The sequence below is a fragment of the Pygocentrus nattereri genome, chromosome 18 (assembly GCF_015220715.1).
Source record: "Pygocentrus nattereri isolate fPygNat1 chromosome 18, fPygNat1.pri, whole genome shotgun sequence".
Lineage (NCBI taxonomy): Eukaryota > Metazoa > Chordata > Actinopteri > Characiformes > Serrasalmidae > Pygocentrus > Pygocentrus nattereri.
In genome coordinates this window covers 1,344,836-1,360,000 of record NC_051228.1, presented here as the reverse complement: position 1 = coordinate 1,360,000, position 15,165 = coordinate 1,344,836, and the positions used below count along the sequence as shown (strand labels likewise).

The window sequence follows — 15,165 nt, the reverse complement described above, 5'->3', positions numbered from 1 at the left end:
GGGGACAGTGATTAGAGGGACAGTGATTAGGGGACAGTGATTAGAGGTACAGTGATTAGAGGTACAGTGATTAGAGGTACAGTGATTAGGGGGCAGTGATTAGAGGGACGGTGATTAGGGGACAGTGATTAGAGGTACAGTGATTAGGGGACAGTGATTAGAGGGACAGTGATTAGGGGACAGTGATTAGAGGTACAGTGATTAGGGGACAGTGATTAGAGGGACAGTGATTAGGGGACAGTGATTAGAGGTACAGTGATTAGAGGTACAGTGATTAGGGGGCAGTGATTAGAGGGACAGTGATTAGGGGACAGTGATTAGAGGTACAGTGATTAGGGGACAGTGATTAGAGGGACAGTGATTAGGGGACAGTGATTAGAGGTACAGTGATTAGGGGACAGTGATTAGAGGGACAGTGATTAGGGGACAGTGATTAGAGGTACAGTGATTAGAGGTACAGTGATTAGGGGACAGTGATTAGAGGGACAGTGATTAGGGGACAGTGATTAGAGGGACAGTGATTAGGGGACAGTGATTAGAGGTACAGTGATTAGGGGACAGTGATTAGAGGGACAGTGATTAGGGGACAGTGATTAGAGGTACAGTGATTAGAGGTACAGTGATTAGGGGACAGTGATTAGAGGTACAGTGATTAGGGGACAGTGATTAGAGGTACAGTGATTAGGGGACAGTGATTAGGGGACAGTGATTACCGCTGAACTGTCACGTTAAGTCTCTCCCGGGCAGTGTGGCTGTTTTGCTGAGTGATATTTGAGAGCGTCTGTAATGTTGTGTTGTGTTTGTGCAGGATGAGAAGCAGCGGATCGAGGCGCTGGGCGGCTGCGTGATTTGGTTCGGGACGTGGAGAGTGAACGGCAGCTTGTCCGTGTCCAGAGCTATAGGTAAAAACCACAATACACATCACAACTGTACACACACAGGATGTTTAATAACACTGCACTGCCTTCCCTGCAGCAGACTGAGCTCTCAAGTTTGTGTTTGTCTCCTGTATCTTATTAAAATTAGAGAGAGAGAGAGAGAGGGAGCGAGAGAGAGAGACAGAGAGAGAGAGAGAGAGAGAGGGAGAGAGGGCAAGAGAGGGGGGGAGAGAGAGAGAGGGAGAGAGCGAGAGAACAAGAGAGAGGGGGGGGGAGAGGGTGGGAGAGAGAGAGGGAGCGAGAGAGAGAGACAGAGAGAGGGAGAGACAGAGAGAGAGAGGGAGAGAGAGGGAGAGAGGGCAAGAGAGGGGGGAGAGAGAGGGAGGGAGAGAGGGCAAGAGAGGGGGGAGAGGGAGAGAGAGAGAGGGAGAGAAAGAGAGAAAGAGGCAGAGCAGAGAGGGAGAAGAAGAGTAAGAGGGGAAAAGCAGAAGAAAGAATAAGGTGAACAGAGTGAGGGAAGGAAGATGAGAATGAGAGAAGAAAGAGGAGGATGGACAGAAAAGAGAGAAAGTAAAAGAGAAAGAAGAAAGGGATGGACAGAGAGAAGAGAGAGCAGTAAAAGAGAAAGAAGAAAGAGAAGGATAGACAGAGAGAAGACAGAAGGAAGAGAAGGATGTACAGAGAGAGAAAGTAAAAGAGAGAGTAGAATAGAGAAGAAAGAGTAGAGAGAGAGAGTATAGAGCGAGAGAGAGACATTGGGCTAAAACAGAAGCTCAGATGTCAGTAGGGATCCCCTCTGTTCTGGCATCCAGTCAGACCAGCAGCAGAAAAGCCTGTAACAGTCTGTGTTCTCCGACCGCCTGGAACCTGCTCTACATCCACGAGTGGAGCTTTTTAAGGACTTTTATCCATTACAGCGGTTCAAAACAACTAGATGGAGTGCTCTGCAGTGCACTCCACAGGAGAGTAAACACTCATTTGAAAGCAGAGGGACCACCTGGGAAAGATACTTAAAACACATAAAATACCTCCAGAAGGCGTTCAGGACTTTCCTGGTCTGAAATAGACTCACTTGTCAAATTTGTCATGGGATGGCTTGATAAACAGCACAGGCCTCTGGGAAGATTTATTCATGCACTTGTTTGTTTGTTTATTACCTCCTGTGCCGCCTCAGGGCAAATTCCTCATGAGTCACCGTGTCCTGATGGCCGGTAGATAATCAATCTGCAAAATACAAAGACAGCTCAATCAGATTAACCTCTAATTCTCTTAGAGCGCTGGGCTCGGATTGCTGGGCTGTTTCCCAAATCACAAATTCACCAGGCAGCTTTGTTACAGTGTACAGTAGCTCTCCTGCCTGTTAGAAGCATGCAGACTTAGGTGACTTAGGCCCAGTCCCATTTCTTATTTTAACCCCTACCCCTTGTTTTGGAGTGTTGCCCCTTGTTCCTGAGCTACAGGGCAGTGGTTGAGATCTTCCTCTGAAATGAGACCCTCTAATAAAAGAGCATCACTTCATTAACAGCTACTAGTGCCGCTCTGTTTATATCTATATATAGACTCGGTTTATATCACAATACCTACATTTAGAGTCGGTTATTCATTCAGTCTAATGAGAAACTGTAGAACGGACTCGGTTTATATCACAATACCTACATTTAGAGTCGGTTATTCATTCAGTCTAATGAGAAACTGTAGAACAGACTCGGTTTATATCACAATACCTACATTTAGAGGCGGTTATTCATTCAGCCTAATGAGAAACTGTAGAACGGACTCGGTTTATATCACAATACCTACATTTAGAGGCGGTTATTCATTCAGCCTAATGAGAAACTGTAGAACGGACTCGGTTTATATCACAATACCTACATTTAGAGTCGGTTATTCATTCAGTCTAATGAGAAACTGTAGAACAGACTCGGTTTATATCACAATACCTACATTTAGAGTCGGTTTTTCATTCAGCCTAATGAGAAACTGTAGAACAGACTCGGTTTATATCACAATACCTACATTTAGAGTCGGTTATTCATTCAGTCTAATGAGAAACTGTAGAACAGACTCGGTTTATATCACAATACCTACATTTAGAGTCGGTTATTCATTCAGTCTAATGAGAAACTGTAGAACGGACTCGGTTTATATCACAATACCTACATTTAGAGTCGGTTATTCATTCAGTCTAATGAGAAACTGTAGAACAGACTCGGTTTATATCACAATACCTACATTTAGAGCCGGTTATTCATTCAGCCTAATGAGAAACTGTAGAACGGACTCGGTTTATATCACAATACCTACATTTAGAGTCGGTTTTTCATTCAGTCTAATGAGAAACTGTAGAACAGACTCGGTTTATATCACAATACCTACATTTAGAGTCGGTTATTCATTCAGTCTAACGAGAAACTGTAGAACGGACTCGGTTTATATCACAATACCTACATTTAGAGTCGGTTATTCATTCAGTCTAATGAGAAACTGTAGAACGGACTCGGTTTATATCACAATACCTACATTTAGAGTCGGTTATTCATTCAGCCTAATGAGAAACTGTAGAACGGACTCGGTTTATATCACAATACCTACATTTAGAGTCGGTTATTCATTCAGCCTAATGAGAAACTGTAGAACGGACTCGGTTTATATCACAATACCTACATTTAGAGCCGGTTATTCATTCAGTCTAATGAGAAACTGTAGAACAGACTCGGTTTATATCACAATACCTACATTTAGAGTCGGTTATTCATTCAGTCTAATGAGAAACTGTAGAACGGACTCGGTTTATATCACAATACCTACATTTAGAGTCGGTTATTCATTCAGCCTAATGAGAAACTGTAGAACGGACTCGGTTTATATCACAATACCTACATTTAGAGCCGGTTATTCATTCAGTCTAATGAGAAACTGTAGAACGGACTCGGTTTATATCACAATACCTACATTTAGAGCCGGTTATTCATTCAGTCTAATGAGAAACTGTAGAACGGACTCGGTTTATATCACAATACCTACATTTAGATTCGGTTATTCATTCAGTCTAACGAGAAACTGTAGAACGGACTCGGTTTATATCACAATACCTACATTTAGAGTCGGTTATTCATTCAGTCTAACGAGAAACTGTAGAACGGACTCGGTTTATATCACAATACCTACATTTAGAGTCGGTTATTCATTCAGTCTAACGAGAAACTGTAGAACGGACTCGGTTTATATCACAATACCTACATTTAGAGTCGGTTATTCATTCAGTCTAACGAGAAACTGTAGAACGGACTCGGTTTATATCACAATACCTACATTTAGAGTCGGTTATTCATTCAGTCTAACGAGAAACTGTAGAACGGACTCGGTTTATATCACAATACCTACATTTAGAGTCGGTTATTCATTCAGTCTAATGAGAAACTGTAGAACTGACTCGGTTTATATCACAATACCTACATTTAGAGCCGGTTATTCATTCAGCCTAATGAGAAACTGTAGAACGGACTCGGTTTATATCACAATACCTACATTTAGAGTCGGTTATTCATTCAGCCTAATGAGAAACTGTAGAACGGACTCGGTTTATATCACAATACCTACATTTAGAGTCGGTTATTCATTCAGCCTAATGAGAAACTGTAGAACGGACTCGGTTTATATCACAATACCTACATTTAGAGTCGGTTATTCATTCAGCCTAATGAGAAACTGTAGAACGGACTCGGTTTATATCACAATACCTACATTTAGAGTCGGTTATTCATTCAGCCTAATGAGAAACTGTAGAACGGACTCGGTTTATATAATAACCGACTCTAAATGTAGGTATTGAATGGGATTGTATCAGTGTTCTATAAAGTTTGTCCGATCTTGTGACAGTCGCTACAACAGAACACCTTTGTGTGCAAACTTTGGTTCCATAAACATTAATCGTTCATTCTGAACTTTCTGTTTTCCCTAATAGGAGACTCGGAGCATAAGCCTTACATCTGCGGTGACGCTGACCGCATCACGTTTCCCTTGGACGGCACAGAGGACTACCTGATCCTAGCCTGCGACGGCTTCTACGACACAGTGAACCCTGACGAGGCGGCGCGAGTGGTCAGTGACCATCTGCAGGAGAACAATGGTGACACCACCATGGTGGCCCACAAGCTGGTGGCTTCGGCCCGCGACGCCGGCTCCAGCGACAACATCACGGTCATCGTGGTATTCCTCAGGGACCCGCGGGCACCTCCGCCGTCAGAGGAGCCAGAGGAGGAGGGAGAGGAACCAGGGGAGGAGCCAGTGGAGGAGGCAGAGCCGGAACAGGAGGAGGAGGAAGAAGAGGAAACTTCGCAGAGCGAGTTGGTTTGTCAGGACGGTGGAGGAGAGAACGGCGGGAAATCTCGTGCCGGCTGGCCACTGCAGCAGTGCTCGGCTCCGGCTGATTTGGCGTATGAAGATCGCATGGATTCGTTTACGGACAGAACCAGCCTGAGCATCACTGGGCCAGAGCCTTTTTCAGAAAAAGGCTGCTTCCGGATGCCTCCGGAGGCCCAAGGCCCACCAGTCAGAACCTTCTGGCCGGACTTGGGGGCGGGCGGAGGCCGGGTTCAGCGCCCCCACTTGGAAACGGAGGGTTACTGCGGGCTTAGGCACCAAAAATGGCCTAAATCTCAAGTCCCCTCATTTACAAATCCCATGACTGGACAATGGCTAGAGGCGGCTGCTCTGTTCCCCCAGCAGGGGAGGAGAAAGAGAAGGATGGAAGGAGTGGTGCTGAGGAGGGAGATGAAGAAGCGGCGGATTTTGATGGCTCGAGAGCTCTGCTGCCCTTCGAGCCCTCACCCTAATGTGCCCTATCCGCTCCGCTGCATAGAGAGCAGGCCCGGGGTCGCCCTGCCTCGCGTAACACACGACTAAAACCGGGTCTAAACCCTAAACCTGCATTATACTGCTCACCCTCCGACACTAGAACACACTCATATCATCCGCTATAAGCTGAAGAACACAGTGGGCGCAAACATATACATATATTTATACACATACTCGAACCACGCTGCAGAAAATGATGTCTTGGCATCTTAAATGTCAGAAAAAATATCTAATATTTTTCATCATGAGATTGTTTTTGGAATAAGATTCAACCAAATTGTCTTATATGATGTCGTTGTCGGGGGCAAAACCTCATATCTCTAAAATGATCAATTTACAGACGGAAAACTTTGAAAGGAAGTTTAGGTAACAGGATTTTATTCTAAGCCATTTTGGAGCATTTCTATTGGTCCATTCATTATGAAATTTAGCACAGTGTAGAGGCCAATATTCAAATTCTAATATATTCTTATAATATAATACATCTTGTAATTTTTATAATGGAGTGAACCTTATAATTCATATAACTACTAATATATAATGACCTTATAAATACTATAATGAATACATATTTAAATGATGTATCCTCACTTTTGGGGCCTTTTATCTCTTTTTGAAAATGCCAGTTGGGTTTTACACTGTGATGAGATTTCATCATGAATGCACAAACAGGAGTACCGTATAATGTATCATTAGAACATATTATAAATGTAAATATTAGAAGATTCACCCTGTTGTGAGGTGTTCAGCCTACTTCTAGACATTTCTGCTATTTGGGGTCATCTTATCAAGCATCTGCGTTTGTGGATGGTTGTTTGATTTAACCTACGTGAACTGATCCGTGGTGAGATCATTTCACTTCATATCAATAGAAATAGGTTGAATAATCTTATGTTCTCATAATGAAAAATATCAGACATGATATGCCAACATTTAAGATGCTTTCACTTGGCCAAGAGAGCATTTTTACAGCAGCCCCCCTTCTACTAATGCCTAATATCTGCCAGCCCCCCAGAACTGTTCATATTCACACTGAGGGTTAAGCAGACACACCATCTGCACCAGTTTATGGTCTAAAATTCACTTTTTACCATCCTCACTCACTTCAGACTCCCCAAAGCCTGCAGTATCATCTAACAGGCAGTCAGAGTTGGCGGAGAGACTTCTGAGATCGGTTTATATGCAGGAATAGAATTTTACTTCTTTATTGTCTGTGTTGTTAGGGCTGAATTGTCACCCCCCTTTGAGAGAGTTCTTTAGGATCACCTCTGAAATCTTAACCTCAGCTTATTTCAGCTTTCATTTCTCAGTTTCTGCGACTATTCTGCTTGTTCTGGTTTAGCTGTGAGGCTGCTTTGTTTTTAATTAATTAGGTTTGATGTACAGTTAAAGAAACGGATTAAAGAAGTCATTCCTGATGGGATGGACAACACTGACCTGATTTGTTTGTCGTACATGATTGTTTTTGTAGTTTTCAAGCTTAGTTAAAGTTCTGCAGAACCTGCCCAGTCCAGATTTCCTAGAAGAATAAGGTTTATCTCAGAGCTATCAGTGCGGACTCTTCAGGTCAGAACTGTGAATTGTCCTCTCCGGGCTCTGCCCACAAATGTGTTTCATAGGTGCTGTTGTGAGGTTTACAGACCCCACGTAACCTACTGAGGAACAGCAGAACAGACTGTATCACAATGCCTACATTTAGAGTCGGTTATTCATTCAGGCTGATGTGATTTGATGGTGGTTTGATGGGCCTTTTACCTGCGTTCTGTAAAGCTTGTCTAGTTTCACAACAGTAGCTACAAAAGAGTAGGCGGAGCCTGGACAGGGCAATTTAAAATGGATTTCTGCCACATCACCCAGACTTAGACCCCAAACACTTGAAACATGTTCCTCTTCTTTTTCTCATTGCTACAGGCTTTTGGACTGACACTAGACACACATTTAACAGCCACCGTTATGTTTTTACTATCCAGTATAGCAAATATAGATGCAGTATGAAACCTATTCAGATTGTTTACAATCTTTTAAACCAAAGAAAGAAGTACAGCGTAGTTCTACATGCAGTATCAGTGCATTATAGACATTTTACTTCCCGTTCTCACTTTGACCTTGTTTCTTGTTTCAAAGCATCACTAAATCCAGACTGACTGTCTGATTATGATGAGAAACATCTCCAGGTTACTATTGAACAGAGTACAGGACTGGTGCAGTGTTCAGATTTGGCTTTTTCTTCATAGCATGATGGTAGGGAGGAGAGGTGTTTCCCTCACGTGTCTCAGTTGGCAGTAGTTTATTTAAAGCGGCGTAATTCGTGCCTTCTCTGTGTGTCGCATGCTCTGAGCCCAAGTGATTAATCATCCCGTCTCTGGTCCTTCATAACGAGGATGCTCAATGAGGGGAAGTGGAGAACGCATCTCAAATTTTTCCCACAGAATATACATTTTCTTCGCAGACTTTTCTTCTAGGTTTAAAAATATAGAATATAGAAATGCCTGTTGTTGTTTTATGAGTAAGCGCACTAGTTTGAGCAAACTGACGTCCTCTGTTACGACTCAGACTTTAACGTTAGCCTTTCATAGCTGCTGTCGTGACGTTGGACAGGCTTTACAGAATTCAGGTTGGTGTTTAGGCTCACGAATGGTGAGGTTCCAGTTTAAAATGCTGTGCTAATGAGCTGGACTGTGCTGTCATAGCTAATTTAAACTAGCTAAATTGCTAACAGCAAAGAGAAGATAGCAGACATGCTAGCATTAGCTTGATTACACAAAATTGCATTGTTTGTTTTGCAGGTTCACCCAGTTTTCTCCCCAGTTTAGTCATTGCCATTTCACCCAGCTAGCTACGATGCTACTAAGATATTTTCAAACTGCTGCTGACGCAACATCATCAGAGCTTAACATGCTAACTGCTAATTCTGTTACATCAGCTAAAGATGCCTGCTGAGCGATCTTGGGGAGAGGGGGGCCATCTACCCACCCTGACAGAAAGAGGAGCGTTATGAGCTCTTGGAGACCCACTTACATATGGCTGTGGCATCATGATCTCCAGATTTAGGGCCAACACTTAGACTGTTGAAGCTTGTCCAACACCCTCGACATTAGCTAAGAAAGAACACATTTGTGGGCGGAGCCTGGATAAGCCAATCATCAGCCTGAAATATCTATAATCATGCTCTTCTCCCAACATGCACAGAAAGTGTTGCCCTATTTCCACCATCACCAAGAATTCACCATATAAATAGAGAATACAGCTTCATAGATGGACATCACCCAAGGGTGGGCAATATATGAACTACATTACCCATGATTCTACTTGTAATATGTAGTTCTTTTCATACAGCAGTATAGCTGCCAACTCTGGACTGTTTTCTTTCATCCACGTCCAGAGCAAGCGTCTGTGTAACCTCACTCATACAGCTGCGTTTAGATTACAGATTCTACTGACCACCTAGGCTTCTGGAGTGCTGCTTTCAGGTCTTATCAGATGGTCCATCTTCAAAGCCATCATTCAGAAATCTTAATTTTCAGCTGATTAACTAACCTGATCTGTTTTGAGGTCTTTCTAGCATTTTTACCAATTAAAACGTTTACATAACCATCACAGTATCTCTGTGTATCTCACAGTATGTAGACCACGATTTTTGACTTTGTGCTTAAAGTCTTTTTGTCAGACCAAATAATCTCGTTCCAATGTGTGGAAACAACTATAATAATAATAATATAATAATGGCATTTTCAGTTCAAAACGAATGGACAGTTAGATCGGACATCTGAAAGTGAGGAATGTCCTGTCCAGTTTTGTCTGCTGTGTGCAAAAGAGCCGGATATGACTGTTCAGGCAAAACACAAACAAAACAAACATAAAAAAAAAATTTAATTTCTAACTACATACTTCATATGTGGATTATTGTCATGGGGGTTTGTGAAGCCCTGAGCTAGAGAATAGTTTCTGAAAAAAAATTGAAATTGAATTAAATTGTGGATTGCATTTAGAAAAGTTAAGAATATACCACTGCTCATTTCTATTGCTCAAAACCACAATAGAAAGAACTGAAGGGATGGAAAACTAAAATTGAAAATTCTGTTAAAATTGAAAACCAAAAATTGGAATTGAAATGGAAAATTCAATTAAAAATGAAATGGAATTGAAATGGAAATTGAAAATTCAGTGGAGATGTGGCACTTAGAAAAATAAGGAACATGCCATTGCTCACTACAACCATGATTGGAAGAATCGAATGGATTGAAAACTAAAATAGAAAATTGAAAATTCAGGTGAAAATTTAAAAACGAATGAAGTTGTAATTGATAACTCAGTTGAAGGTTGAATAGAATTGGACATTTGAATTTAAAACATTCTCAATTACTTACCATTGCCCACTAAAACCAGGTTTCAAAGTATCAACCCATAAACAAAGGCGAAGGAAATATTTTTTATATACTTTTCAGAATATGTGCCCGACATGTTTGATATATAGGTATTAACATAGGACACTATTACATCCATTTCATCAACTCGTGTATATGTTTTAATATAAAGGCATATGTGTGTATAGTGGAGTGGTTAACACCTCTGCCTTCTGTGCTGTAGACTGGGGTTCAGTTCCCCGCTTGGGTAACCACCCTACACTATACCTTGGGCAAGACTCCCAACACTGCCTTCGCCTCCCTGTGTAAAATGATCAAATTGTAAGTCACTCTGGATAAAGGCGTCTGCCAAATGCGGTAAATGTAAATTTGTATATTTAATCCATATGAGAAGGTTGGTACGTTGACCGCAATTGAAATTGTCTCCCACTTGTAACTACGATTGAAGGGACGTTCATGTACGACTATCAGGTTGATTCTGATATCACATGAAGGCAGCATCTTCAGGGCTCACTAAAAGCCAAGCCCAGGATAATGGCCTCATGGTCTCATGTCCATCACTGCGGGCAGATTTTTTGGCATCTCACAGTAGACGGATGCTATGATTTGGCCGGTTTGAAGCACGTCGTCTGGAGCAGAATGTATATGAAGATTGAGAATGTACACAGAGCCCTCATATCCATACTTCACTAGGAGGATGAAGACGTTTGCCTGAACCTTTTTGGAATGTATCTGTACTGACGACCTCCCATCTTCAGACACACCACAGTAGCTTCTTCAGGAAGTCTAGCGCTCTTGATTAGGAGGACGACAGTAGCCGTTTTTCTTCTTTTCAGCATATCTGAGTTTTATATGCGTCAGAATCAGGATGCTACTTTGTGATGCGTCCCAGGCCGGACTGTTGTGCTGTTTATTAGGATATGAAAGGCGGTCATCATTCACATTTGAATAGGAATGCCGATTTCCGTTTCGTTCGGGCGGTGCTGAAGTCCAGACTGACCTGAACCGAGTGTAGTTAGGCTTAAGCTAGGCTGTTAATGAACTATCCTTCCGAACCCCTATTTCCCTCATTTACGTCTCACGGGGCACAAATATATATATATAATGAAACTGTAGTAAATTCACATATATATGTATATACGTATGTTTCCGGGTGTGTGGAATATGTGTGTGCGTGTGTTTGCGTAACGTTTGGGGGGGGTGTATATGACGTCTGTCTTATTAATGTGATAATTAAGTCATCGTTGTTAACTCAGATAAACACAGAGCTCCTTTTATCATGTGGTTTTTATCCCGTACGTTACCACTGACAAAAGTACTTGAAAACATCTGAGCAGGACGAAACTTCTGACCACCCTCACATACTCGTCCGAGTGGTCCGAGAAACGCCAGTGTTCCTCCGTCCCAGGGCAACCCGCTTTGGACACTTGAGACGGACGCAGTAGTTAACCACATTTTGGCCTCAGTGGACGGACCAGCCCGCAATGTCCTGCTCTCTTCTCCACTGATCCCTCGCTCTCTCTCTCTCTTCCTCTCTCCTTCCCTCGCTCTCTCACCACTTTCGTGTTCATGTACTGCTTTCCTTGCCCCCCCCCTGTAAGCAATAATGAACCTACACAAGCCATGAGTGAGGAGGGACTGTCTTTCGGGTATCCGGAGGGAAGAACTGAGGCAGATGGGGAGAGGGAAAAAATGGAAGAGGTACAAAGGAGTGTGTTACTGATGGTCATCACTGTATTCTATTAAAGCTGTGTGAAAAAGACAAAAACTGCTGTATTCTCTTACAGATGTGTATCTATGATAGCCATACGCCCCTCGCAGCCTGGCGCCTAGAACCACAGAACTGGGCCTGCTGCTGATTTCAGGAAAAAAAAGAAGGGGGTGATTATCTGAGGAACAGCACTTCAGAGCTGTGGCTCTCACACTTCTCAGTGTGGAGATGTGTCCAGAAGCCTTTCACTCTCCAGAACCTGCTCTAGACGGTGCATTTCCTCCTCTTGCTCGAAACGACTTGGTACTGAAAGCGGCGAGAGCGAATTGCTAAAGTGACTGTTTGCCGAGAACCGAATTTCCACACCTTTAGTCCCTTAAATCAAAATTACAGTCTTTTAAAAATGTTTTTTTCAAGGGTTCTTTAGTAAAGGGAGCCCTTTGGTTCTTCTGCATGGTGAAAGGGTTCTTCAGGCTGATAGAGAGTGTGTTTTATGTGGTTCTAAATAGCACCAATAAAGGGTTCTGCTGCTGTTGCAAGCTTGACATCGGAGCAGTAGAGGAGCCCTGTTTGGTGCTACAATCCACCATGCAAAGAAACATTTCAGCATGCGGATGGTTCTGTAGAGAAGTCATGGTTTCCACTTCAATAAAGAACCCTTGGAGAACCATTTAATAGTGTATTATGATGAGAAATGGGACGTGTTTGGCGTCTGAAGTTTGCCTGGTTTAGTTTTAGCACTGGAGCTACGAGGCTAATGTAGCTAACAGCTGTGGAAGCTTATAAACAGTTAGCATCACGCTAGCTGCACATCTAAATCATCACAAACTCTACAAACGTGTAATGTAACGAACCTCCTCCACAGTAGTGCCGTTATATATGTCTATATGTTATAACCTATATGTCTATAAACAGACAAGTAGAGCATTTGGCCTTCACAGTGGCTGCTGCTACTGTTCTAAGCTACGCTAAGATGCTAATCGCTGGTGTTATGGTGGTGTTGCAGCCGATAAACAGGCAGGATTTTAAAGTTTGCTGAGGTGAATGACCTTAAATGTGGTTTCTAACTGCCCACTCTGCAGGTCAAAACACGCTCCGAGTCGTTAAGTCTACCACAGCATTAGCTTCTGTTAGCCTGCTTAGCTAAATTAGCCTCATTGCTCCAATGCAAAGCTAACTTAACTGCTGAAAAAAAAGCCATGCAAGTCTTAGCTGGTTTATGCTGGTTTATACTGGTCTGGTGCTGGTTTAGTTGGTCACCCAGCACGGTCATACTGGTTGACCAGCATACCAGGATCCAAACCACAACATGTGCTGGTTTTGCTGGTGACCAGCCATGCTGGTCTAAGCTGGTTTATACTGGTCTGGTGCTGGTTTAGTTGGTCACCCTGCATGGTCATACTGGCTGACCAGCATACCAGAACCCAAACCACAACATGTGCTGGTTTCGCTGGGGACCAGTCTTGCTATTCTAAGCTGGATTATGCTGGTTTATTCTGGTCTGGTGCTGGTATAGCTGGTCACCCAGCATAGTCATACTGGTTGACCAGCATTCTTACACATTTTTGACCAGCCATGCTAATTTTTCTAGCAGGGTTCAGACACCAAACTTGTGTTTACTGATTAGCTACATATAAAGGGATAAATTGTCTAAATGTGTTTTTATGGCCAAACTTTTGCTTTAAGATCTTTCAGGCAGCACTCCTCCTGCAAAACGTCCAGCGCTGTTGGAGCAGAGAGGACTTTCGGTTGGGAGTTTTCGGATGGTGGTGGAAACCCCTCTGTGGCTGAGCAGACTGAGCACCGTTATCTTTGTCTGATTGCCTTTAGAACGTATACAAGGAAAAGCAACCCTCACCCTGTCGTTCTGTATTTAGGAGTTTTTACTTTTCACACTCAGTTGATGAACGATTCCCCCAGCGCTGCCTTCTTTTCCTGTTAAAGGAAATCCCTCTCTCACCCTCAGCGTCCGCCAGGTCCTCCTCTTACCCCTCCTTAGCTGCAGATTAGCTCACAGTAAAATAGTGAAAACTGTATGTGTATCTTATGTGGTACTGTAGTATTATAAATATGTATATCTATAACTGGTGACTATCATGTATAAAGTGTATAAGAATCCTGTCTCAGCTGTGATTTATTTGGTGGCATGTACATAAATGGCCAACAGTTGGGATTAACTTGGGGGAGTGCATGAAAAAAAATGAAGATTTAAAAAAAAAAAAGGAAATCATAATTGTTTTTCATTTTACATAGCTGATTTTTCATGGAATAACGAATAACCTGGGTACATTGTTTTTTGGCTTGTAACAACACCTTTTTTTGGTGTTATATAGAACCCTCTTCAAAAAGGACTCTATATACACCAATCAGGAATAACATTCTGACCATGCAACTACAGAGTGGAACTAAACGGTCAGTGGAGCTGATAGAGTGGACAGTGAGTGTAGAAATGAGGAGGTGGTCAGAAGGTTATGCCTGATCGGTGTAGAATCATCTACAAAACACTCTCCATCAATCTGAAAAGGCAAACAACACTTTAAAGATGCAAAGGGTTCTTTCTGTGTTAATGGTTCTAAACAGAACAGTTTTCCTTTCTAAAGAACCATCTCCAAGGGTTAAAAATACCAGATGTATAGAAGTGTCCAGTGTAGGATTCTCCTTTAGCAGCTGTAGCCAGTCAGCAGCCTGTCCATGTTATCCACCCTCACACACACAAACACACACACACACTAACAGCAGGCCAAGTAGGAGAAGAACAGAGTGAAGGACACAGCACCTCCACACTTTTACTCCCTCAGGTTCACCCAAACACATGTAAAATGAATGTGTGGGGGGTGAACAGTGTGAAGACACTGAAAATGAGTTATTTTATATGTTCTTCAGAGCAAATGAGTGAAGACCAAGAATCTGAGGTTGAAATGATAATAAATCATATCATTTTTTCTTTTGGTAAACATTGAAAATTAGTCCCACAGACCTGAACACCACACAAGGCTTAATAATGTGGACTTACGTTGGCTTTAAAAGAAAAACATCGATGAAAAGAAAAGGCTTCTCAGAAAATTATATTCATATACAAAACACGTGGACAGTATAATAAACAGCCCAAGTGCATCTGCAGACAGTACATGATTCCAAAGCTATTAAAGGGCCCATAACACAGAAAACTGAATTTTCCTTACTTTTTGAAATTAAAGAGTTTGAGGTAGTATATAAGAGTATGAGGTAGTATGTGACAGTTTAAGGTAGTATGTGAGATTTTAAGGTAGTATGTGAGAGTTTGAGGTAGTATGTGAGAGTTTGATGTGAGAGTTTGATGTGAGAGTTTGACGTTATGAGATTTTAAGGTAGTATG

The 15,165-nt window shown here is 42.3% G+C and overlaps 1 protein-coding gene across 1 annotated transcript in view; it reads left to right on the top strand.

The window, feature by feature from the left end:
- The window catches only part of ppm1e (protein phosphatase, Mg2+/Mn2+ dependent, 1E), an 85,654-nt gene extending 71,728 nt beyond the window's left edge, over positions 1–13,926 (top strand). The window contains exons 6-7 of the mRNA XM_037547210.1: positions 809–902; positions 4,843–13,926. Of these exons, the coding sequence (XP_037403107.1) occupies positions 809–902; positions 4,843–5,783 (1,035 nt within the window). The 3' untranslated portion in view covers positions 5,784–13,926. The remainder of the gene's footprint in view (positions 1–808; positions 903–4,842) is intronic.
- Positions 13,927–15,165: the final 1,239 nt, after the last annotated feature.